The sequence below is a fragment of the Coccidioides posadasii genome, chromosome 5 (assembly GCF_018416015.2).
Source record: "Coccidioides posadasii str. Silveira chromosome 5, complete sequence".
Classification (NCBI taxonomy): Eukaryota; Fungi; Ascomycota; class Eurotiomycetes; order Onygenales; family Onygenaceae; genus Coccidioides; species Coccidioides posadasii.
This window is the reverse complement of record NC_089411.1, coordinates 883,854-909,053: the sequence shown is the minus strand read 5'-3', so window position 1 is coordinate 909,053 and position 25,200 is coordinate 883,854. Positions and strand designations below refer to the sequence as shown.

Sequence of the window (25,200 nt, the reverse complement as noted above, 5' to 3'; positions counted from 1 at the left end):
TTCGCTACCAGGCCCTACTCCCTTATGTTGCTACTGAACAGCGCTTCTTGCCGACGCCCTCCAATCGATGCTGACCGCCGCAAATACCTCTCAGGGCAGTGTGTACGGAGTAAGGTGGATCGTGAGCTCACGGTCCACCCCCTGCTGGGAGAGAAACATGTTTCTCATCCTATTGGCAAAATTATCATGACCTGTCTCCCTCTGTGGGGTCTTCCAGCCATTGTCTTGACCTTGGACAATACACTTCATCGACGTGATTCTCCATATCCTTTTTTTTTTTTTTGAAACCCTGTACGGATGACAGAGTAGATATCCAGATATCATCTCCTCAAGCGGGATTCTCCACAAGGGAGGGGGCGACTTGGCGATGGACCTGAGGAATTTAACTCATCTTTCGGGGACCGTGTACCAATTTTCACTCCTGTCCAGGGGGGGATAGCAACACTCTACTTACAACTACGGAGTAGAGAACAAACAATCCATGTACAACTTTAAGCCTTCCCACGTGTAAATTGTAATCTCCCAACTCAACCCTTTCCTCAAGACGAGCAGCATGGTTCCCACTGCGGCGTGTTACATTTGCTTCTGCAACCATTCCAAGGTGCATTGTATGTATATATATATATATATATATGTATATCTGTCACCCAACTCATTTTAGTGGCAGAACGAATTAACTGCAAGACGCAAAAATGAATGCCCTCGAGGCTCGTGGTGCTTCCTGGCCAGTTTGGCTGGATTTGAATGTGCCACCAAGCCCTTTTTCCAGATTTTCATCAAATGCTGGTTCAAGGGGTGCCAGTCTCTCCCGACGAGCTGCTTGTAGAATCCATCCGACAGCGAGACGAGTAGTACCCAAATCTCCGATGTATGCGATAAACTGACTGCTCTGTACTTAGTCTTGCTGGAACAAAAACGAGTGCACTTCTGACATCATGAATATTCTCCACAGCCGTAGAAAGATGACAGGAAAATAAAATGCAGCAATGGCTGTAGAAAGATGACAGGAAGATAAAAGGCCGCAATGGCTGAAGCAACGTTGAATACGGACTACCTCTCGACCTTTTGGAGGCTCAAAACACCACGGAGCGAGCGGTCAAACACGATGCCAGGGCTGCGAGCGAGCGAATTCCCCAAAGCCAATTGCAGGGGTGAGCGCCGGCCACGCCGTCAAGCCAGTCCGCTTCCGGGGCTCGAGAATCGAGTCCAAGAGCCCACGTTCCTACAGGGGTCGGCGAGTCTTGCTGGCTGCGCTCGAGTCAGCTACATAACATGAACCCCGTCCACCTCTTGGGGCCCGTGTGGGTCAGAGCCCAAACCCGAGCGATCGAGCGAGAGGAGTGTTGGCTGCAGTTCTGGACTCACTTTTTTTTCTTTTTTTCTTTTTTTTTTTTTTTTTAACAAATTTTTCACCTTCTCCTCATTTCATGACAATAGCACCCATAGTTCATTCCATTTGTCTTGTTTGCTTCATTTGCTGCTTTTACTCTACCTTTTTCTTTTCTAAATTCTTTTCTTTTTTTTTATTTATTTTTTTTTTTTTTTGCAAACTGTCTTTTCTCATTAGGCTTTGCCTTCTTGCTTGAAGGTTGCCACATGTTGCAGCGCTGGCGCGGAGTGGCGATAAATGCAGAGTGGTCAACTCCGTCCTTCACCATCTGCCTGTTCAACACTTTGCATCGGTAGCGCGACGATCCTGTCCTGTCTCTCATCAGCCACCTACTCTTCGATCTGATCTGTGCCGGCCCAGCCAGAAAAAGCAACAATCCTGTCAGGTGGAAATCACAGATGCGCATCCAACAGATCGGCGCTACCTGTTCCTTGAAAACTCCATAGCTCGCTGGCTTTAACTTTCCACCCGCACCCCTTCACCAGACTGCCATCATCCTTGTTGGGCTTTTTCACGCTCTCTCTCACAGCTTTTCTGATCTTCTGTTGATCCAGCATATCTCTCTTTCCATTGATCCTTACAGAACATCTTGCAGCTGGAGAATTCAGTTGTTATCATTCTCTCCCGTGGTTGCATTTATCCAGCCTGTTTGCTCTCTGCCACCGCCCCACCACATCTTGGCCCGTCAAACAGACCTCTTCACCACTCAGCTCTGATATGGGATCGTTGCCCATCGGTTGAACCGTGTCACATCCCATCCCATCTCCCCAGTACACAATGTTCAGTGATGGAGTAAACCGGATTCCTGCGACATCCCACCAGTCCTTCACTTCCTCCTCACATGCTGCCCGTCCCAGTCCGCAACCTGATGCCGCCACCTCGAGCTCAGCTGATGCCGGCGCCCGAGCTGCTTCGGCCTCAATAACTTCGTCGAATCCTCCTCGTTCAAATCCTCCTCGGCGTGCTCCTGGTCCCTCGTCAGCCCCAGACGAGCCCCGGTCCTCAATGGCGTCCCGCTCGTCCCTTGCCCCCCCGAGCCTGCCCGACCGCAGGCGCCCTTCTTCCCAACGACACCACTCTTTCCAATCCAGCCATTCCCAACAGGAGAGACATGGAGACCGGCCTGATGCACCAGCCGTAACGTCCCAATCGTCCCCTTCATCTCCCGTGTCCCACCCAGCCAACCGGATGTCCCGATCGCTCGGTGCTTCCGCAGATACCCCTCCTGAGCGCATCAAAGTACGCGACCTCAAACACATCCAACGCTTTGCCAGCGAGGAGATGCTGTCGTCTTCGCGCGAAGGGATGGCAACTCGTCCCTTTCAAAATGCTGGTCGACAGTACGATATTCGATCGATGCCAGTCATTGATGTGATCGAGATGATCGCAGGTCTCCTAAACAAGATCACCGCCACAAACGACCTTCAGCACGAACATATCCACCGTCACATCCCTTCGCCGGAACGTGTTGCTAGCCTCAGTCCGCAGGCCGCAAGCGTACTGGCCTTCCATGGGAAAAACACCCCCAACATAGGGCTCTATGACTATCTCATAAGGATATACCGGTACTGCCCGTCGTCCTATGAGATCTTCCTCTGTCTACTCGTCTATTTTGACCGTATGGCCGAAATCGTCAATAAGGGCCACCTTCAGAACCTTCAACGACAGCACGATGGCAAAAATAGTCAACGGCCTACCTCTCCAGCTCCCCCGCTCACCATCACTCCTGGTGGGCGCTCCTCTCACCTCATCACGCCCCCTTCCTCCGGTGTCAACGCTCCACTTACCCACAGCGAACCTCCATCTCCAATGATCCAAGATCCACAGCGACCACCGACTTCAAACGCAGATTCCATGCAAGTTGATAACAACAATCCTGATTATACCCATGATCACAACAATGATGACGCCGATGCAGTAGATTTCTCGCATTATTTCGTTGTTGATAGTCTCAATATCCACCGTCTCGTTATAGCGGGTATTACGTGCGCGACCAAATACTTTTCTGATGCGTTTTGGACCAATTCAAGATACTCCAAGGTTAGCCCAGCTTTAACTCTTAGCTATTTAACCCGCGGTTTGTGCATTTGCTGACCCTGATTATTTTGTAAATAGGTTGGTGGCATACCACTTCGCGAACTCAACCACATTGAGCTCCAGTTTCTCTTGCTCAACGACTTCCGTCTCTCCATCTCCCCTGACGAATTACAAACATACGCGACGATGTTGGTGGAATTTTATATAAGAGAAATTCTCAACCAGCGCAAACGGCTCCAGGAACAGACGCAGGGCCAAATACCTCAGTCACCTCCGGGCACTCCACAAGCAGAGATCAGAGCAGGAGCCTGAACAGGGCATGGTGTATGCATGCTTGCATCCAGCTCTCGCCCGACATCTGAAAGGTTTATGTAAGATGACGACGCATCAAGGCGCATAGACCACCGATTGATATCTCTCTGTATGCCTACTGGATTTATCTCGGTTATCTCTGTGATGAATCAGCTGAGAAGGTCGGGACATTTATTTTCAACAAATCGCATAGCTATTCCTGGAATATCTTCCGCATCATGCCACGAAGATTAATCCTTTGAGCTATGCACATCTGCTTATGAAGCTTTCTACGGTTTTATACCAATTATTCTGGAGTGTTTTTTATTTGTTTCATACTCCCCTTCTACACTACTTCTATTTCTTTTCTTCCTTGAGCAGAGTTGATGTTTTCATGCTTATTCTCCACCTCGCTCCCTAATGAATTTTCAAAGTCTCTGGTTCTTGCGTGTAATTCATTTCTATTGCCTCTCTTGCAGGGAAGTTATGTGTTTATGCTTATTTGACCTTCTAATTTGACCAGGGGTTTTCTTTCCACCTCATTCATTTCTAGCAATACCTTTTATTTTTCTTTTTTGCTCTGTAGCTGTGCGCAATTGTCCAGCTGATACAGAAGTATTATCATCTTTTTAATCAATGGAATTCCTGATTGTCCTGCTGACCCATTGATATTATCATTTCTTTTTAAAAAAAACAAATAAACAAAAGAAAAAAAGCTTATGCAGTGAGTGGGGATGTTATAACCTTCATGAGGGTGTGGGATTCTTGCTCATGTTGCCAACATTACCAAGTAGTCTTTGCTGTTTATGCAGTGTCTCACAGCAGGTCATCTAGTCTAGCTTGTATGTCATCTTTTAGAAGCTATGATCAAGTGCACAATTTTACAATTTTTTTTTTTTCCCTTCTTCCAAGCAGGGAGCGAAGAAATTCGCGGGGGTCAGTTGAGCAGAGAAAAGCTCGTGTCAATGCGGGTAGGTTTCGGGCGTCGTCGAGCTTCCACTTCAACCTTTATGTTCTACCAGGGTTGGAAGCCTGTTTGGGGGAGGTATACGGAGTATATTTATGTATGTATGTATGTATGTATGGACGTGGTTAAGTCACATGCCTACCAATTAACATCAAATCATCTGGCGCATATTTCATCAGAATCTCCTGAGGAAAACCTCCTGCTTTTCAAAAAAAAAAAAAAAAAAAAGAGAGAGAGAGATACATGTTGATCATGACCTTGTCTAGAAATGTCGAGATAATGCAGCTTGTAGTTTATTTTGGTAGCAGGTGTCACAGGGGAAAACTCATTGGCGCTGTGTGACGATGGGAAAAGACTTTTGAGAGAAGCAAAGCTGCAAAAGCCCCAGGCCTCCTGAGAACTTCCCAAGCAATTTGATGGGAGATTCACCCGAATGACCATGAGGAATTTGGTTTTATTGGAAGAAGCCATGGTCCTTTTTTGATGTAAGGCGTGAGGTAGGGCGTGCTGTTCCTTTAGGGTTTTAAGCACGACACGCCTCACTGAACTTGATGCATGCTGGTTATTTCTTCCCCGCCCTGCAGGTAAGGAATATACAAAGAGCAAGCTGAATACATTGTCCCAATATCACATACATATGAAATGTTTTGTACACATGTAGTGCTAGTGATGCATGTGCGTCTATGTATGTATGTATGTATGTATGGGTGTGTGTGTGTATGTGTGAGAGTATGTACAGTACATACAAGCTTTACACTGTAAAAAAACAAACCAGAGTCTCAAAGCTGAAGACAGGGGGAAAGAAAAATAATAATTCGTAAAGAGAGTGAGAATTAGGTGCAATACACAAAAAAAGGGACAGAAAAAAGGAGAGTAATTTTGGCTTGGTGCTCGGTGAGAAGTAGTTGAGTTCATCATGCCCAGATCTAACATCAAAAGAATGCTAAAATAGGAAGAAGAAAAAAAGACAAAAACAGCACGAGTCATTATATTGGTTCTGCTGTAAGAAACAGCATAAAGAACCATGTATATGTTAAAACAAGAATGTTATTATCAGATCAAACGAGGGGGTTGGTTGGATAAAAGCGATATACTTCCCCATGGCGTGTATTGCTCACCTCCCTGCCTCTTTAACAATGTTCATAAACACATCCTCATCTCCCACAACTTCAACGGCCCAATACTGCCCGTTCTGCCCGGTCATGGCCGCCGCCGCCAAGGGCATGGTCGACGATACAGGGGCGGACCTCCTTCGGCCTATGCCCACGCTCTTGGAACCCCATCCCAGAATCGCCGCTGCTGCTGCTTGGCCTTCCTCGCTAGGTGCAAGGCTCATCAGTTGCGCTTCCAGACTGCCCAGCACTGCGACTCCGGCCCTAAACAGGACCCGATCTCCTTCGAATACCCAGCAGTCCCAGACACGGCTGAGCCGTTCCAGATCAAGACCGTTAGTAAAGATTGTCCTGAACATGGGCTCCCAGATCTGATGATCGGTAAGACACAGGTTTTCACATAAGTGGGTTGACAAGCGCGGGAATTTGAGACGAAGTGTCGCAGAGGCAAGTGAATACGCGCGGGCAGTGGCTCCAGGGTCGGCGGTCAAGAAAGCTAGAGGAACAGGGCGATTGAGGGCATTGGCTAGAGTTTGAAAGGCTGCAGCGGGGGTATGAAGCTGTAGCAGAAGTAGAGCGGCGACCGTCTAGAAAAACTTGTTAGAACGAGAAACGTGCTGGCTCTTTTTTTTTTTTTTTTTTTTTTGGGGGGGGCCCTGGGTTATGCAACATACATGCATGCCATAGAGATACCCGACGTCGCTACGATACATCGAATATGCATCGAGCACTTGAACCAGGCTATCGTACAGAGGCCCCTCTTTCGAAAAGACTCTCAATTCTGGGAACGCCTTGGCCGCGTCGCATCGAATCGCCTGAAACCGACCACGCATGTTGTTGTGGACGCCGGATGTGTCTTCTTCGCACTTCGCCCGAAGCTGGTTTGCCCTTTCAAGTGCTTTTTTGAATGATTCCTCCGACAATGCAAGACCATTACCGATGGCGCGCTGCCAGGCCGCTCCTCGCGATCGTGGTGTGATCCCGCGCCACCAGAGTTCTCGCGTGCGAGGCTCCTTGATAGCCCGATCCCAATTGGGAAACACGTGTTCATCCCAAATGTGCTGCAGCATCTTTCGCGTGTCATCCCTTTTACATTGCGCAGAGGCAGCTTGCGCCGCTTTCCGCTTCTCTATACTATCAAGTTAGAACAAATTTGAGGACTTTAAAAATAAATAAAAATAAAAATAAAAATAAAAAGGGATAGCTATGCATAGCAGGATTTCTCACTTACCCGCTTCACGGGATAAGGCCATCATCTTCTTATATTCTTTCAAATGCCTCCTCTCTTCCTTTTGATCCTTCGGGGGTAGCCAGCTGGGTCTTGTGCGCGACAGCACTTTTTCCTTCTCTTTACTTATCGGAAGCGGGTCGATCATGATGTTCGGCCTCTGGAGCGGTGGCAGTTCGATCATGCCTCCCGATTCACGCTTCGGCTTTTCAAAACTCGATTTGGCCGACTTGCCACCCTGGATGCGTTCCTCGTGTTCGCGAGCCGCTTCATCGGCATGGAATTCAAGAGCCTCCGTCAGGACCTTTGCTTCTTCGGACAGATCTGACAGAACGACATTCCACGTGTTGGCCCGTGGAAGCCGGCCGCCCTGTCCACGCAAGTGACCCATGGAGCTCGACCTCGGCAGCCTGTGGCGGCCCCTCTGCTGCTGCTGCTGCTGCCTGGGGGGTGGTGACGTAGACGGTGGTAAAGACACGGCCGACGGGCTCGAGACGGTATGTTCCAGCGGAATCGGCCTGGGACCGGGACTCCGACTGCTGGACCTGCTGTTGCTCTCCGGGGGGCGTTCGTGGGGCGGACGCGGCGATATCGGCACGTTCCACAAGGCCGCATCCTCTGGCAGCTCATCGTCCGAGTCATGATACTCATCCTCCAGCTCCTGGACGCTCTTCCGGGGTTTGGAGGAGGACCGCAGGGATCCGTTCGGGGTCGGAGGGGGTCTGCTGTGCGATCTGACGGGGAGGACGACGCGAGAGGGGCCGACGCTGTTGTTGTTCGGCGAAGGCGAGCGGGTTCTGGGCCTCGACAAGGACGGCGAGCGCGGCTGCAGCGACTGATTCGAGGGACCAGACGCGCCGCCCCTTTTTCCGGTGACGTCGCGGCGGGGCAGGGCCAGCGACTGCATTGCGCTCAGGGCGCCGTTGATCTGGGCCTTGAGCTGCGGATAGTCATTGTTGTTCTTCTTCTTCTCCGGCAGGGTGAGCTCTCGCACGGGAGCCCGGGGGGTGATATTTCGCATCGTCGCATGCCCACCACTGGACACTCTCCGCAGGGAGGGCCGGGCGGCCAGTCTATCCTTACCCAGATGGGTGTGATCTATGCGAGGGACATCGAGATCCTCATCGAGACCAATGTCTTCAAAGTTTGAGATGTCGGAGAGGATGCCATCGGGGATGGATCGGCGCGAGGAGGAGTGGAACGAGGAGGACTTGGAGGATTTGGAGCCGGTGAGATCGGGCGGGGAGTCCGGGGCAACAGAGATCGCGGTCACGACATTATCTATCATCTTGGGCCGAGAGAAAGGGAAAAAAAAAAAAAAAAAAAAAAAAAAAAAAAAAAAAGAACAGAGACAGGGAGACAAGGAGATAGGGAGACAAGGAGAAGGGGAACAACGATCCAATCGAAGCGATCGGCCGTTCTGTTTCACAAGGGTACGCTGAAGGGCCGAGCACGGTTAAACCATGTCAGAAACGAGAAACAAAAAGACAGAAAATAAAAAGAACGAAGGGTGTATTAGAATAAGTAATCTCCTCTGTAAAAGAAGAAGAACCGGAAAATTAAATTATACAGGCTCCTGTACTCTGTACTGGGGGGTGGAGGGATGTTAGGATGTTAAACGAATGACAGGATCAGGGCATGTGCTGGATTAAGGGGTGCAGTGTGTATATATATTTTTCTTTTTCCTTTTTCTTTTCCCTTTTTGGGGGAACGAACGATGGGAGATCTTCCCTCCCCGGACCTTGGGGGAGTTTATTCAAGCGAGCGACATGAGAGGTCAGATGGAGAAGAAACAGCACGGCGATTAGAACATCAGGCAATTTAAGAATTAGGTTCAAGGTTGATTTATTGTTTAAGCTAGATAGTAACTCTGGAGTGGCGACAGAGCGCACCGAGCAGGGCACACAGGACAATCAGAAACGAGAGCAGCAGAGACAGGAGAAGTGAAGGCGGAGAGAGAGAGAGAGAGAGGGAGAGAATAGATAGAGATCGAGAGAGAGAAAGAGAGAAGGAGATCGAGTGAAGGTTGGAATTGAGGTCCGGCCTTCCCAGTCCCAGTCCGAAGTCCCCATTCCAAGTCCCATTCCACGTCCCATTCCAGTCCGTCGTGTCATTTTAGTGTCAATCCAGTCCCGTCTGTCAGCCCCAGTTCGCCGCCCTGGAATTTCTTCCCCCCCGTATCACACCTGTACCGTAACACGCCGCCGGCTGGCCGGGCTGTTTATTTCCTGCTTTGCTTGTCCTGGCGGCGGGGACTGTGACCTCTGGCACGGGAAGAGGCAGTCTCGCACATGACCAATCACAGCTGCAAATTCTGTGATCCACTTCCCCAACAGGCTTGGTCGGGCCCACATGCTAACCAAGAATGACCTAGTTGTTTGTTTACTCATCTTCTAGGTATGAGGCAGATTAAACACTCTCAGTTTTACTCCATACACCATTGTTTCTTATCTGTCATTTTTCATTCGAAGAAACAGAAGCATAAAAATAAAATAAAATAAAAAGAGTCAACCAATAAAAAGCAATGAGCAACATGTGTTCCTGTTGGAGGTTGCAGGGGAGTTATTTTTGAGCATGGAGCTCCCTCTCCCTCTCTGAACTCCCGGGTACACCCCATTCCGTGCCTCTTATTGATGAGTTCCAACTCAAAAAAGAAGAGAAAAGGAAAAAGAACAACCTTTCTTTTTTTTTTTTTAAACACCCGAAATGACCGCATCGCAACTTTCGCCCTACAGTGGCTCGTGATTCGCGCCAAGACCAACAGCCACAGCAACGTGGCGGGCGCGCCTTTTTGCCAGCCCTGCAAATTAACTAAGCAGTTTCACCGGATCCCGCGCTGTTTCATCAGCACAACAGGAAGATGAGAGATGCTTCGTCGCCCCGAGAGAAACACACGCACGAAAAAAAAAAAAAAAACCCCACACAGAGTTGACATCCACACGGAGTACGGAGGACAACATGCAGCTGATTGCGATCGTCATCTTAAGCAGGGCGACGCCCTTTCGAGAAGCGGTGGAGCAAAGGTTGGATATCCGGCATTCCGAGACTGAATCAAAGAAAAGAAAATAAAATAAAAAAAGACAACTCTCGTTCAGCACGAAAAAAGTTTCATCTGCGGAGCGTGACGGAGTGATGTACGGAGTACGGAGTAACTAGTTCGTTTATTGTTTTTCTGGCGGTTAAATCCGATAGTTCTGCATAACCCCCCTTGCATCCTTCACCACTCTCCACAGCCGTCCCGCTTCTCTGTGCCCCGTCGGCCTCGACGCCCTCCCTACGCTATCCAGCCACTGTATCGTCCGCCCAGACCGACTCTGCTTCTTCCCCAGCACCTCTCTGAACGCCTGCACCGCCAACCACTGGATCTGCACCCTTGTAATAATAGCATTATTACCTGTGCTGCCACTCCTGCCCTCGCCGTCGTCACCCCCGGAGCTCTTCGTGCAGGAGCGGATCAGGCGCACCGCGTAGTCGATGAGCCCCCCGATGGTGCGGGTGAGCATGTCGTCCATCGAGGACCTCCTCACCTCTCGGCTGTTCCGCTGCCGCCGCGAGAGCGACCGCAGATACGCATACATCCTCATCGCACAGTCGAGGAACGCGTGATATACACCCGCCAGCACCACGCTCGCGGAATTGTGCTTCACGTCGAAGAACATCGCGTGCGCCTGTAGTTTAAACATAGACAGAGATTTGCGGTAGAACCCCTGTCCGGGCGTCTTCCTCAGCTCAAGCGTGAGCGAGTCGCACACGTGGAGATCGTCGTCCTGTCGGCGGGTCCGATCTTTGCTGATCGCCAGCGTCCTGGTATCGATAAGGTTCCCGCAGTATGGAAATTGTTCCTGCGACAATCTGCCCAGCCGCCGGATGTCGTAACCGCCCATCTCAACTTCAAAGTTGACCAACGTCTTGCCGGGAGTCACCAAGATCCCATACTCCTGGCCCCCTTCCAGCATCACCCGTAGAAACCGCGTCGCCGCGTCCTCCTTCGTGGTGATAAGCAGGTAGTCGTCGATCAGACGCAGCAGGAGCGATTCTTCATCGCCGCCCAAGAAGCCAAGCTCCGCTCGTTCGTGCTCGCCGTAGAAGAAATTGCACAGGATGCTTGACACAACCGAGCCCTGTGGGATCCCGTTCTTCTGTCGAAAATACTTCTTCCCGATCTTCACCAGGTTGTTCCGCACGTGCTGCTCCAACAGCGCCAGCAAGTCGTCGGCCTCGTGCCGTTTCTGGTTCCCCGTGTCGACAAACACCGTGTTTCTCTTCGTACTTTGCTTTGCTCGCTCCACGACGAAGTCGTATGCACTCTTAAAGTCCACAGCCGGAGCGGCCCTGGAGACAAACTTTTTCACGGGTTTCGCTGGTCCTCCCTCATCGTTCGCCTGGCCCGGGAGACCCGGCTGGTATAGAGCCCCAACCTCCGCGTACTTGCTCACGCGGTATTCATTCTCGGAGATCAAGCCGTCAACCAAACGCAGCAGTCGCTTCTGAGGTATGGTATCAAAGCAAGCCTGCACGTCAAGTTTAACAAAATACAGCCGATCCTTCCTGCTGATTCCCCTCTGATCAAGTCTTTCCCGGAACCTCTTCAGTCGAACGTACATGTCCCCCACGGAATCCATCGACGCACCGAGAGACCCCGACTTCGAAGCCTTTTCACAATTAAGCACCTGGAAAACAGGTGCAAGTAGCGTGTTGGCACTGTGCCCCAGCTCTATCCTTCCATTCCACCTGGACTTGACGATGGCGCGCTTTCTCAGGTTAACGATCGGACGAGCTCCGGTGCGCTTGGGGAGCATTCGAAGGGTGCCGTAGCCCAGGGTCCTCCTCGACAGGATCCTGGCCGCTGTTTCTTTCTTCACTTCCTCAAAAACCGTAGATTTGAGCTGCGCGACCGACGGCTCGATGAGGCGCTTCCATACATCGTGGCGGAAGTAAAACAGGCGGTTGCGGTGGACGTTGGATTCGGTGACGTAGAAATTCGAGCGGATCAGGGGAATGAGGAGCGAGTCGAAGATGTAATAGATGAATTCAAGGAAGATTTCAAGCCGCTTCTGCTTGTCTGATAGGCAGAGCTTATCGGCGCTATCGGTCCTCTGTGGTGGCTTGAGCCACTCGACACATGTTATCTATGTTACCAGGTTAGATCCGTTGCATTTTACAAAACCAGAGATAATCTAGAACCATTGCAAGCGAATCGGAGCGCACCTTCAACCCCTGAGCGACGTCATGGAGAGACATGCTCTCAAACCTGCGAAGCTGTATAAAACCATCAACCTGGCGCATGACAATATCCCGATTCAGCGCCCCATCGTCCCCAGTCCCGAATAGGTCGTTGGGGATTAGGTTTTGCAAAGTTGCTCGGCAGAATGCAGAGACAGATGCGATCGGTGTAGCGAAGTCCGTCAATGGTGGCCCAGACCGCTGTACCTCAGTTGGCGGCGACTTCTAAAGGATTCGGTCAGCAACTATAAAGAAAGTAAATAAACAAATAATAATAAAAGCCAAAATAAGATCGGGACGAGGGATAGAGTGTGATCGTACTTCCACAGGGCAGTAATGCCTTAGTAACTCCACGTATGAGCAGCGCTGATGTCTCTTCTGTAACTTCTGTATCAACCCAACCAAGTTGCCCCGCAGCCTCTTTGGCAGCTTATTCAAATTTTCGTTGGAAAATTTGCCGGGGCATGTTTTCTTTTTCATAGCCATTTCCTCTTCGCGCAGCGTGTAGTCTTTGAAAGACTGAGCAGTTTGCTTGGAGTCCACGACTGACGTGAAGACGTTGTGCAATCCAAACTGACGCGGGAATATATATTTCATGATATGTACAGTGTGCTTTAAATCGTTGCAGTCGGGATATCGATTTAAAACGTCTATATTTTCTGCGTCAGCCTAAACAGTTGCAGCTATGTAGCGATTGTAAGAACCGTACGAATATGCTGTAGACCGAGCTTTGCTTCTCCCTTCGCATTTAACGCGGGGCGGGCATAAAAGATCCTGCTCCTAACGAAGACGATACTTCGAGGAGAATGCAATGCATGTCGGACGTGACTTGCAGCGCTCTCATTTCCCCCCTTGTCAGCCGGCTTTTTCTCAGATATCTCCTGACTAAGGAGATTTAGCTCTACCAACTGAACCCCTATTTAAAACGTTTAGCGTCCAAATCTCCGGGAAAAAAAAAAAAAAAACGGGAAGAAATTATTAAAAAAGAGGGTAAATTCGCAGCTTACCACTCAGTTGATAGTAAGTGCCTCTATTCGAGTTCAGGGAGACAAATAGCCCACAATCCAGCAGCAGATGCAGCATAATCTCTTCGCAACTCTCACCAAGCAGATTGAGAACATCTGTCCATGGAAAGCTCTTCAGCATCGAGACATTCTTGTTCGGATACTGTGGGACGATGCCGGGACCATGTTCGTGATTCGGAGCATAGTGACTTGATGCTCGCTGAAACCCGTGGCATAACAGATGAGTATGCCGAGAGTAAGGTGCTCGTTTTTGCTTGAACAGGGTCAATATGGCAAAGTCGACAATCTGCGAAAAACAGCCCTCTTAGTATGACTGTCGGTTGAGCGAGCGAACTTAGCTTTGGATTGTTAAGGTCGAAATTGCAGAGCCGTTGAAATTGCTTGTAATATAACCACGGTCCCAATGTCGACATGTCCAGCTTTTTGTTTTACAATGGTCGATCAATCCAAAAAAGAAAAAAAAGGTAAAAGAGAAAAAGGGAGTTTGAATTGGAAAAGGACCACGCCGGGTAAATCAAGACGAGAACAATACGTAGGAGTATCACTGTGATCGCTCACTAACCTCGCTCTGGGAGCTCGTCGCACAGACTTTCGTACAACGCAGTCGACTCGAGCGGAACTGTGATTGGGTAAAAGCAGCGAAGTCACGCTCTCTGGAATGAGCATCTGCATGATCTCGCTGTTTCAAAACACCGACTAACGTCGTGTCCAGCAGCTCTGCGACCCCTTGGGCGCGGGAGCGATCCGCTTCGTCTCCATTGCGCGCTTGGCTTTGAGACGCAGTAGAACGGCGACTGCCAGCGATGTTGCTGACTCGGCCATTTTGGGAGCCGAGAGACGCGACTTTCCGTCGTCGTGATTTGGAGGTTGGCGGGAGGAGTTCCAAGATGTACGACCGTAGCTTGACGACGCGTGGATAGTACAATGAGAGCACTGGGTGTGTCGTGGATGTAGAAGAGGTTGGCTCGAAGGACGAGGGTTTGCCTGCTGCTTCAGGTCCTGGTGACGTGTTGGGTCGCTTCTGGGGCCTATTGCTCTGGCCGGCGCCGTGCGCTGGCCGTTTTCTCTTCTTCCCCATGGGGCTTTTACCCCGGTCACCTTGCAGGACGTCGGCTGATAGTGTTTATCTGGGCATGAGATGTTGGCAAGAGTTGTGGTGGTGGAGTTGTGGGAGACGCGTCGAAGTTCACCCGCGACCGAGTAGCACCTGATCATGCCATTTTCACCGCCGTTCCGGCATCATTCCAGAACACCCATCATCATCATGTTTGATAGCCGATGGCTCGGGTTTGAAGATGCAAGGCAGTTTACCGCCCAATGGAGTCTGTCGCACGTGTGATACAGCAGCCCGTATGCACAACGGGGAGTTGAATTGACAATCTACCTACACCGTACTCCCACACACCGCAGCGTTCCAGAAATTTGAGGTTTTGTGCGTCTCTCGGAAAGGCACAGTGCAGCCGGATCAATCATACGGTTGGAATACATTACACATAGGCGATGATTTCGCAGCATTCTGGGGTGGATTAGAACCCGCCTCCTGGGCTGCTCTTCATACATGTAATTCCGGCCTAACCACTCTGACTACGATATATTGACAAAGAAAACAGGTCGAAGGGTTAGTTACGAGGGGCAAAAAAAAGAAAAGAAAAGAAAAGAAAAAAACAAAAAAAAAAAAAAAAAAAAAAAAAAAATTACAATGAAAGTGAAAATGTGTAGTTAAGTTCATCTGGATGAACGACAGCCTGTTTCAAGCCCGGAACGCGGCTCGGGAACCAGTTAACTAGCTATGATTATTACTTCCATCGGCCAAGCCGTCATTGTTCTTCTCCAATCTCCCGGGTTCCAGCGGAACAGAGCCAAACGCTCGGGGATGACGATGATCTGGGATGCGGTTCCGCCGCTGGAGCCACGGTTCGCATGCGCGTGTACCTGGCTACCACCCCCGCCCGTACCAAGGTTCGAGAAATTAAAACTGGAGATAGCGGGAGATTGTTTTGGCCTTTTCTACAATTATTCTGTCCTCTGGCAAGGAAAACAATGGAAACAAGGGGGTTTGGGGGGCTACGGGCTATTCTTAGCAAGACTTTGTGTCAAAAGCTCAGGGTGTTTTAAGACGAAACGGCGAGCTTCTTCAAGGCAAGACCATGTGTGCATGGGGGCGAAAATGGCATTGCGACAGAGCACAATCCGTTCGACGAAGAGTTTTCTTTTCTTTTTTTTTTTTTTTTTTTTTTTTAATCGTTATGGAGAAAAGGCGGTGACGACAGAGATTTTGCGGTGAACAGCACATTCGATCGAACGATGATGCCAACCAACTTACAATGTGGAAACCAATTTAGTCTTTTTGCCTTTGGTTCAAGTTTTTCCTTGGTTTTGTCCTTTTCACTTCCTTTTTTTTTTTTTTTTTTTTTTTTTTTTTCTTTTTGCGCTTTTTGCCCGGGAGCGATGATGGAGCCCACGGTGGGATCGACAGGGCCAGACTCGATGGGCCTTTGGGTGGGAGTCCGCGGAATTGACGTATTGTTGTTTAATTGCCGCAAGTTGGCATCTGGCGGGCGCAGACGTTGATAATTCCATCTTTATCGGCAAAGAGTCCGCTGATCCTGGTGTCATATACTCCGTACTCCCGTACATAAAGAACAGGGCGTGATCCAGGGCAGGAATTATCTCGGAGGCGGCGGGGGAATTTTCTTGCAAAGGCGATCAAAAGGAGACAGGGGAACTAGAGAGCAGATCACCCGCTTTGACTTATCTTATCGGGATGTGGTTCGATTGTCCAGGCGACGATCATCTCTGGGGCGTGTCTCGATAGGATGGGGTGGCTTGAAGATCCAGAAAAAAGTACGGAGTAATTGCTTTCTTTCTTTATCTGAAGGGGAGAAGGAGGATGGAGAGTGAGAATGAGGAAGAGGAAGAAGGGGGATATGTATGAAGAACAAGAAGAAGCGGACTGGAGGAAAGCCGGCGCCGTCGGCAAATTGGTTTGGCTTACGAAGTGGAGTGGGAATTTTCTTTGTTGGAGGAAAACGCAGCCTGTCTTGAAGAAAGTAATAAGATCGTTATGGAGTGTGAGTGGCAAAGCTGGTCATAGCCGATATGTACGGAGTAGTCGAGAGTTAGGTAGTTAGCTAGCTAGCTACTCCGCACAGGTATCTATGGGGATGCGGAAGGGTTTGTCGTCGTCGTCGTCGTCGTCGTCTTTCTGATCGGTCAGGTTGATACGTCTCGAATAACCAGCTAGCTGAAGGGGGTTCTCTGGCCTCGTGATAGTCCAACTGAGCATGATACACTTACTGATCAACAGACCCAAAATTCTGTACTCTGGTAGCAGGAAGACAGAGTTGACCTGTGAAAAAGGGCCCCCAGGTGTTTTATAGTAGGCGAGGTTTCTTGGGGGGTTGGGGATTAACAGCGTTACAGGGTCAGACATGCTTGGAGATGCTAATTTTACTCTGCGTGCTTGTCGTGATCCACCCGCCCTGCTCTGTCCTGCCGCCGCCGCTCTTTTAGTCCTTGTCTGACTGTGTGTTCTCCCGGTCTGTCTTCGCTCTCCTCGCTCTCTTGCTCGCCCGCCCGCCCTCTCTGCCCTGCATTTCCCTGCATTTCCCTACTCTGTGCTTTTCTTCAGCCATCACCATCGTCCGTCGTCGTGAGGTTAATCCCATCTGGCAGAAATACGAACCGCGAAGTTGCCAGAATGCGCATGCCCATGTATGTATGACCGTCATCCCATCTCCTGTGCCAATCCATTACACAAACATCCAACCAGAGGTGATCGGTACGTCCAATCACCACCAACCATCGTCGAGGTCTTGTTGAGGAGTTCTCTTCCGATCGAATGGTCTCACTCGCCAACTCTCACTCGCTCACTCAAACTCCGTCACCTCACCCGTCTCTCCTCTCCCTCTCCCTCTCCCTCTCCCTCTCCCTCTCCCTGGCCTCCCACTCCACCGCCCTGCAAATCCCTGCCTAACCTTTTGCCCAACGAACGCTTCCTTTCATTCTCGCTGCACTATTAATCTCCGTCCGTTATTGCCTCAAGGATCACCTCCTGGCCCTCTTTCGCCCTGACCATGCCATCACTCGTACTAATTTGATTACTCGCCGTGCTGCAGCCAATAACCCCCTTGTCTTCTGCACCTCCTCTGCTGTGCAAACTGGCGGCGTTACCTTCTCCCAAGAACCCTGGCGCCCGTTAGTCACGATCGCTCTGCTGCTGCGCCCTCTCTCGACAACCTCTTTCAACTCTCGCCCTCCCGCTTTCATCGAAGGGAGAGAGAGAGGTTGAGAAATAAAAGAAAAAGAATAACCTAGACAAGCCAATCCACCCCCGCTCCCCACCCCCGGGCGCTCTTCTCCGAGTCTCTCAGTCCTAAATCTACTCGACTTCCTCGGTCTGCCAGAAGGAAAAATCCTCCCCGCCCACCACCGGTCTCAACCATGGCAGTCTCGCGATGAGCAGGCTAGAAGCTCGACAGCCCTGAAAAGTTGTAACCCTTGTCACCTTTCTGCCACGTCGTGACGCTACCTTCTCCCAGCAAGACCCTCTTTCTATTACCTCACGACCCATACCTGTCGCTGCTCAGGCATCCGTTCTCTCTACCTTTCTTCTCTTACTTACTCTTTTTTCCCTTTTTCTTTTTTTAAACTTTCCCCCCCCCTTTTCCATTTTGCAGAATTACACTCCGTGCCTGATGTCGGATTAATTTCTTTCTCCTTATCAGGCCATTACCGTCCAGAAGATGCCTGTCCAGGAGGTCGATCACAATTACGATTCACTGAATCACCACCTACATCCTTTTTACCAACCAGACCCGACAACACATCAGTTTGCGTCGCAGAACGGCTTTGACGATGATTCTGACAATGCCGCTTCGCAACAACCCCCGTCCATGTCCTCTCCTCCACTCCCGCTCCTCCCTGCAACCACTTACTCTCCTCCACGTGCTTCCCGCCAGAAACACCTCTCTCTTACCACTAATTTGGTAGATCAGGCACCCAACAATGTCCGAGACGAACTCTCGCCTGATCCTCGGGAATTTTACCTCCAATACCGCGACCCCTTTGGCAGCGATGGAGCGGGTCCCGACGATGTAGACATGAATACGGCCTCATATTCGAGGAGGTCTTCAGCCCGTTCCAACGGTTCATCTAACGCTCAACGCTATAGGTCCTCCTCTCGCGCACATCAATTCCGTTCGAGTCCCGCAAGCCACTCCAAAGACTACTCCCCCCAGAAGCCCCGTCGCGCTCCGGTCTCACCTTCAGCCACCAGGAGCAGGCAGTCGTCCTTGAAGGAATTGGTAGACAGGTTCAATCAGGCTACCGACGAGGTCCTTCCAAGACCTCCCAATCGGCCTTCTTTCACCTCATCGAGAGCAGAGAGCCCTTCGTCGGCCCCAAAAACCTACACCCGTTCAGGCCAATCATCGAGCCACAGGCCTACCACGATCGAATCCCACTCTTCCATCCTGTACAATCAGCCGTCGGCGAATAGCGCAACTTCAACAAAACACAGCGGACACAAGACGCAGACGCCGCAAAATACCGTCCGAAAACCACTTTTCGGGGAGATATTGCCACTAGACACATTTGCCGGACATCAGGAACGAAGACGGGCGTCACATCAAAGACGGGGCTCCGACAGTTGCATGCACTCGCCAGGTCCGATGTTTCTTGACATCCCATTAGAAATTTCTACTGGATGGTCCCCGACTTCTCCAACAGCATGGTACCTGGGCTACAACCCGTCTATCGATAGCGCCAACACTACTAAGCCGCAACTGCTCCATCGAAGGTCTCGAAGTGAGCTGGGGAACTGTTCGCAGCCAATGAGCCCTACTTCTTTCAACCCAAACATGGGTGTCAAATCCCCAATTTCCGCGACGTCTCCCTCGAGTTCTCGCCGGAAATCAGGCTCTCAATCCCGAATACCAGTTGCCACGCGCCGATTAAGCCAGGCTTCCGATTCGGGTAATTCCTCCCCCTCGACGAGGACAAGTTCCGCGATGGATCGGCATCCAGTGAATATCTCGTTACCCCCCAAAGGCATAAGTGCATTACCCAAACCGTCTCCAAAACTTAATCCATCACCCAAATTCCACAGTCCATCCAATTCCCCTGTCTCCCCTCGAATCACTTCGCCGGGAAGACATGCACACAATATCCAACCGCTCAAGAGCCCAACTCTGAAAGCCATAATCACAGCTCCTCCCCCAAAGAAATCTCCTCCGCTGAGGAGCTCCAGACCACGCCAGCCTGTATCAACCGCTACCACAACGGCTTCCCGTGGAAAAGTTGTTGATAGAGTATCAGATTTTCAGAATAATGCCATGTTTTCAAAGTCGCCTCGCACCAGTCGAGCCAGATCACGACGGCTTCCAGAGCTGGGAAATGTGGACTTCGCCGCTAGACGTCAAAGAATCCAGCAGGCGTTCAATAAGTCGATCGAAGAAAGTAATAAGAAAGAGATTGCAAGGAAGGCACAGAGAGCCGCCCGCATTAAGGAGGCTGAAAAAAAGGATGATCAACGAAACAACGAATCCCAAGTGACCGAGGAGCTGGTGACAACGATCGCAGAGAAGGCCTCCGTAGAATCGCGAGTTCCGACCGTTGAATCATCAGATATTGGAGAAGAGCATGAGGCGTTTCTCACACCAGATGAGGGTCGTTCGCCCGATTCAACCGACGCAGCAGAGAATGTTGGACCTGCTGGCGACTTAAATGTGGTTTTGACGGAAAAGCAACTCCCGATCACAGATACCCATGATGCTCCCCAACAGCGCCTGACCGATGCGCGCCCTTCATCGGCATGCTCAGATACAGCGCCCCAGTCTGCGGTCACCGCTTTGACGGATACGACGCCCATTGATATGGAACCGCAGACTGAACTCCCTCAACCATTGCAGTCCCATCGGTCTATGCTCAGCCACATTATGCAAATGCGTGAATCGAGCCCCGATATCACCGACTCGAGTGATGATGACGAAGACACCTCGTCTTCTGGACGTGATAAGGAATCGATCCAGATCATGCTTCGACAGACGTACTTTGACCCCATAGACACGAGCAGTGAAACCCAGGAATTCGCCGAAGATCCGGATGGATCCAAGGGTCATGGAGATAGGCAGCGATGGAGCATGAGCTCTTGGAGTTCGTCGATTCAGATCCAAAATAATCAGCTCATTGAGGGGTCGATGTCAGAAGAAGCGAAAGTAGAAACTTTTGCGGACGACGATAGGACGGCACAATCGACATGTGATAGTGATAGGAATGTCACTCCGCAGCCACCGCCCCATGAGCCCGGTCCTGAGGAAGCGGCTGAAACGACGCAGGACACCAAGCCCAAGGAAGCAACTGACGATGGATCAACGCAGCAAACGCGCCCGGGAGAGAGGTTTAGTCTGAATTTGATGCATCGTTATCCAGACCTGGCCAAACAGGCTCGATGGGACACGAAGCGCGCAACTCAGCTCTACCTACAGGAGCTCGCGAAGGCTGGATTTGGCCAGCCACGAATTCCGGAGCCGATTGTAAAAAAAACTGAGACAGAGAAGAAGAGGTTGTCCGGCCATTCCAACGAAGCACCTCAAGAAGACGGTTTAGTCGAGGACGCGGTTATTCTCCCAGAATCAAAGTCAATACCACCCTCTGATTATGTTCAGCACCTTGCTAATCTGAATCAGAGAGATGACTGGGAGCGTGCTTCACCGTCAATTGCAGATTGGATGCACCTAGCAGCTACTGACAAAGATGTAGCCGAAGAGCATCGTGATGTTGATAAGGATCACGCATCCACTGTACTCGGGCGTGATGACGCCAAGACTCCTAAAATATCAACTTCCGGTCCAAATATTTCAGCTCCTGCGGCGGGCGGCAATGGCCTAGGTGTGTCCATCCAGGTTCACTCCCCACAGGATGGCGACTCTCCAACGATTCCCGAACTACCAAATTATCCTCCACCTCCACCTCCACCCGGCTCGCTTTCTCAACAACACAGCACGGAACAATTGCAACAACCGCCACTCGCACAACCGTCACCAAGTGTGTATTCACAACCTTCGCCGCCTCAAACCTTACCTAGCACCACATTTGTGCCAAAAGATTATGAATTAGAGGCCAGGGACAGTAACGACTCCTGGCTCCACCACACCGGAGCCACACCGGAGCCTCAGACCGTTGCCTCGTCGATCACTTCTCAGGACCGCCAGCCCGCACCGCAGGAGAAAGTTGAAGCTCCCTCTCCAAAAGCATCCCCGACACCCGAGCAGCGGCGCCTGAGAAAAAGATTTCTGGTCATCAAGGAGCTTGTCGATACGGAATACACCTTTGGTCAAGATATGACGGTGGTTGTCGACATCTACAAGGGGACATCGAGCTCCTGTGGTCTGACTCCGGAGGACGTGAAGACTTTGTTCGGGAACTCGGAGCAGGTCGTAAAGTTCTCGATAGACTTCCAGGATGCGTTGAAACAAGCTGCGAGGAGTGTATACGTGCTACCAAAGTCACAACGTTGGCTGAGTAAGCGTGGGAGCAGATATGTTCCGAATACCAACAATCAAGAGAGCCAACCGATATCAGACGACGAGAAAGATCGAAGAACAACCATCGGCCAGGCGTTCATGGAGCTGATCGGTCGAATGGAAAAGGTCTATTCGGAATACCTAAAAAATCACGACGCTGCAAACAAGACTCTCGATTTGCTCCTGAAGAATAAAAATAAACATGTGAGCATTTGGCTAAAAGAATGTCGTGATTGGGCTTCGGATCTTACTACCGCATGGAATCTCGACTCTCTGCTAGTGAAACCGGTGCAGCGAGTGCTGAAGTATCCTTTGCTACTGACGGAGCTGCTTAGCGCAACTCCAGCCGATCATCCTGACCATGCAGCCATCGCCAATGCTCTCCGAGAAACCACCGCGATGTCCGTGCGTATCAACGACATGAAGAAACGAGCGGACGTCGTGGGCCAGGTCGTCAGCAGTCGAAAGCGGAAGGAGTCGGATGTCCGAGCGGGTTTGTCAAAAGCGTTTGGACGGCGCACGGAGAAATTAAAGCAGCATGTTGGTCTCTCGGAGATTTTTACCGACAAGGACTATGACATCCTCGCACAAAAGTTTGGCGAGAACTTCTTCCAACTGCAGCTGATAATGCGCGATGTGGAGCTTTATACAACGGAAATGCAAAATTCCATGAACAAGCTCAACGAGTTCATAATCGCAATAGAGGCATATATGACGGTTGCGCCGTCCAATTACCCGGAGTTAGAGAGCAAGTGGTGTCGGTTTAGGCTCGCGGTCAAGGACATTATGACGGTTGCACTGGTTGACCACGTAAGTTGCTCTCAATATGATTGGAAGATTCAAGAGCTGACGAGCTTCTTCTAGCTTGCTTCTGTTCGAAAGAGCGTTATCAATCCAATGGTGACTCTCCTGAAACTTCACGACGGTCCGCAGAGGGTGATGCAGAAGCGTAACAAGCGATTGCTGGATTACGTCAAGTATAAAGCTGTCAAGGATCGAGGCGATAGACCAGACAAGAAGACCACAGAGCTCGGAGAGCAATTCATCGCACTGAATGTGACTCTGAAGGAAGAGCTTCCTCGACTTCTGTCGTTGACGGGCAAGCTGATGGAGACTTGCTTGAATAACTTCGTTCAAATCCAGACAGTGTGGAACATGATGATGCAAAAGAGACTTGGTTACACCATTGATCGAATGCCGCAGGATGTGGGCCAGATCATCAGTGACTGGTCTGGTGACTTCACATTCAGCGAAGCACAAGTTCTCTCTCTTGGAGTCTGCAATGGAACGGTGCTTGCAGATTCAGCGAACGTCCAAAATTTCAGCACACCATCGACATCGCACGGAGTGGATACGTCGTCGTCCAGACGCCCTTCCAGTACCACAACACGGACATTCTCCGTTGAACACGGGTCATCTCCCAAAGTCTCAGTCGAATTTGGCTCAAACCCACCCGTGAGCTTCATGCAGTCCTCTTCTCACGGAGAAAGCTTAACGCATCATGCCAATGGGTCCCATGCTCATATTGGCGGGCGCTCACGTACGAATTCCAACTTTTCCGGTACTCATGTTCCTTCTATGACTACTGTCGTAAGTCCGCAGACGCGCAACAGTACCACCCCCAGTACGGGCGCCACGAGCAATTCTTCCTATCGAACCTCCGATGCGTCTCCCCTCCTGCCGCAGCTCTCTCTCGATACACCGCGGTTTCCCGAATTCTTCTCTGATCCCACTACTTCGGGCAATAACTCTCAGAGCAATGCGAACAGACCTGGTGCTCCTGATCTCGCGGAACATCCCTCGTCGCCTGATGCCCCCCGGTACTCGGGCTTCTTTTCCTCTGCAATGCCAATGGCGGAACCATCCGTGCCATCAACACCTCCAGATTCCCAGCTTGGACCCAAGGAACCGAAAGTTCTCTTCTTGGCGGCAAGCATGTTTGAATTTAATATTGATCGTGCTCGTCGGGAAGCCGGTTATCCGTATCTGACCTATGTTGCTGGGGAGATATTCGATGTCATCGGCGAAAAGGGTGACCTGTGGCTGGCAAGGAACCAGGATGATCCAACACACCAGGTTGGATGGATCTGGACGAAACACTTTGCTAAGCTAGCGGGATAAAGGAATTGTCAGTCGATCCGGAGAGGAAAGAGACATTTTTTCCAGAAATTTGTATGCGATGCAACTTTCTTCAATCCTTTGTTTTTATCGAGACTTTCGGCAAAGCTGCTTCTTTCTCAAATTAGAGCGCTTCTCCCTTTTTTTCACCCTTTCTTTCTTTCTTTTTCTTTTCCCTTTTTTTTTTCCTGAAAATTTTTGGCATGTCTTTGAATAGTTTTCTATTATTTCTTTTTTTCCCCCCAATTCCCAATGTTCACACGATCATATGTTGTGTCTGTTTCTTCAGCAAAGGCGAATGGCATATATGGGCGCATGCACTATGAATCAGGGTCTATTTTCCGAATATGATGATGATGTCCAAATCTTTGAGCTTTTCTTTTATCAGGAAATTCGCTTCGTCAAAGGTCGACAGGCCCTTGACATTATTTATACCACCTTTTTTTTCCCCTCTTCGTTTCCTGTTTTCCTCTGCAGAGCTTTGGCTGCCTTCCCTTTGATATTGAGTGACCATGTCCTTCTGTGTTATTTTATGACGACATATTGTGTGACTTTGCCTATGGATCATGTTCGGGGCCCCAGCGTCAATGCCACTGTTCTGTGTGTGAGTCCTTATCGATTGCTCGGCCTTCATTCGCCTTCTCTTTCATCTTCCTGGCCGGGGCTTGCTTGTTCGAATGATGTCGAGTGGCTCGGCCTTTTTTTTTTTTTTTTTTTTTTTGGGTTTTTAATGCCGGTTCCGTTCCCGAGGCTAGTTAAAAGGGAGATTGTCCGCTCCAATATTTGATATCTTTCTTCATTCCTTCCTCTTTTTTTTCCCATATTTTGTTTCTTTTTTTCCACATAACATCCCAGAATGTCTACATTTTGATACCCGTTCTCGTCATAAGAGACCCACGATCCAATAAAACCTTAGTCCTGTATTAGACCTAGGAGAATGCTGTATTGAATAATGAAAGTTATGAACCTCCTCCAAGCCGGCTTTCCGTGCAGAATCACCGGTCTCTGGCGTTTTATTGGCGGGGAGCTGTTAAATGAAGTGTAAATCTAGACCGTTGCGCCAAGTGGCACTGCGGGCACACCGGTGATGCCGTTGGACGACGTGCGGGAAATGAGGGCCTCGCCTGAGACGGGGACTCGGCAGCCTGGTTGCTGCCACGCAGAGCGCCCAATAGTGCCGCCAGACAAGCATGTGGCTACCCAGCGCTGTCTTTTTTTTTCATGCATACAGGGTATATTGTACGGAGCATATTGTATTTATATTCGACTTGCGCAGTCTCTACC

The 25,200-nt window shown here is 50.2% G+C and overlaps 4 protein-coding genes across 4 annotated transcripts; 2 read left to right on the top strand and 2 right to left on the bottom strand.

Moving 5' to 3' along the window:
• The first annotated feature begins 1,572 nt into the window (after window positions 1-1,572).
• Window positions 1,573-4,595, top strand: D8B26_008280 (uncharacterized protein). Its single transcript, XM_003068052.2, has 2 exons — window positions 1,573-3,430; window positions 3,506-4,595. The coding sequence occupies exons 1-2, from the start codon at window positions 2,168-2,170 to the stop codon at window positions 3,737-3,739; spliced, it is 1,497 nt and encodes a 498-aa protein (XP_003068098.1). The 5' UTR covers window positions 1,573-2,167; the 3' UTR covers window positions 3,740-4,595.
• A 750-nt stretch (window positions 4,596-5,345) lies between these two features.
• Window positions 5,346-8,511, bottom strand: D8B26_008279 (uncharacterized protein). Its single transcript, XM_003068051.2, has 3 exons — window positions 7,029-8,511; window positions 6,472-6,926; window positions 5,346-6,384 (listed from the first exon to the last, which is right to left on the bottom strand). Exons 1-3 carry the CDS (start codon window positions 8,311-8,313, stop codon window positions 5,800-5,802), a joined length of 2,325 nt encoding a protein of 774 aa, XP_003068097.2. The 5' UTR covers window positions 8,314-8,511; the 3' UTR covers window positions 5,346-5,799.
• Window positions 8,512-10,069: 1,558 nt separating this feature from the next.
• On the bottom strand, window positions 10,070-14,367 carry D8B26_008278 (uncharacterized protein). The gene is made up of 6 exons (XM_066125802.1): window positions 13,836-14,367; window positions 13,256-13,559; window positions 12,958-13,164; window positions 12,570-12,898; window positions 12,234-12,473; window positions 10,070-12,154 (listed from the first exon to the last, which is right to left on the bottom strand). Exons 1-6 carry the CDS (start codon window positions 14,349-14,351, stop codon window positions 10,205-10,207), a joined length of 3,546 nt encoding a protein of 1,181 aa, XP_065981886.1. The 5' UTR covers window positions 14,352-14,367; the 3' UTR covers window positions 10,070-10,204.
• Window positions 14,368-18,018: 3,651 nt separating this feature from the next.
• Window positions 18,019-24,889, top strand: D8B26_008277 (uncharacterized protein; the record flags this gene model as incomplete). The annotated part of the gene is made up of 2 exons (XM_003068049.2): window positions 18,019-22,608; window positions 22,663-24,889. The coding sequence occupies 2 exons, from the start codon at window positions 18,019-18,021 to the stop codon at window positions 23,917-23,919; spliced, it is 5,847 nt and encodes a 1,948-aa protein (XP_003068095.1). The 3' UTR covers window positions 23,920-24,889.
• Window positions 24,890-25,200: the final 311 nt, after the last annotated feature.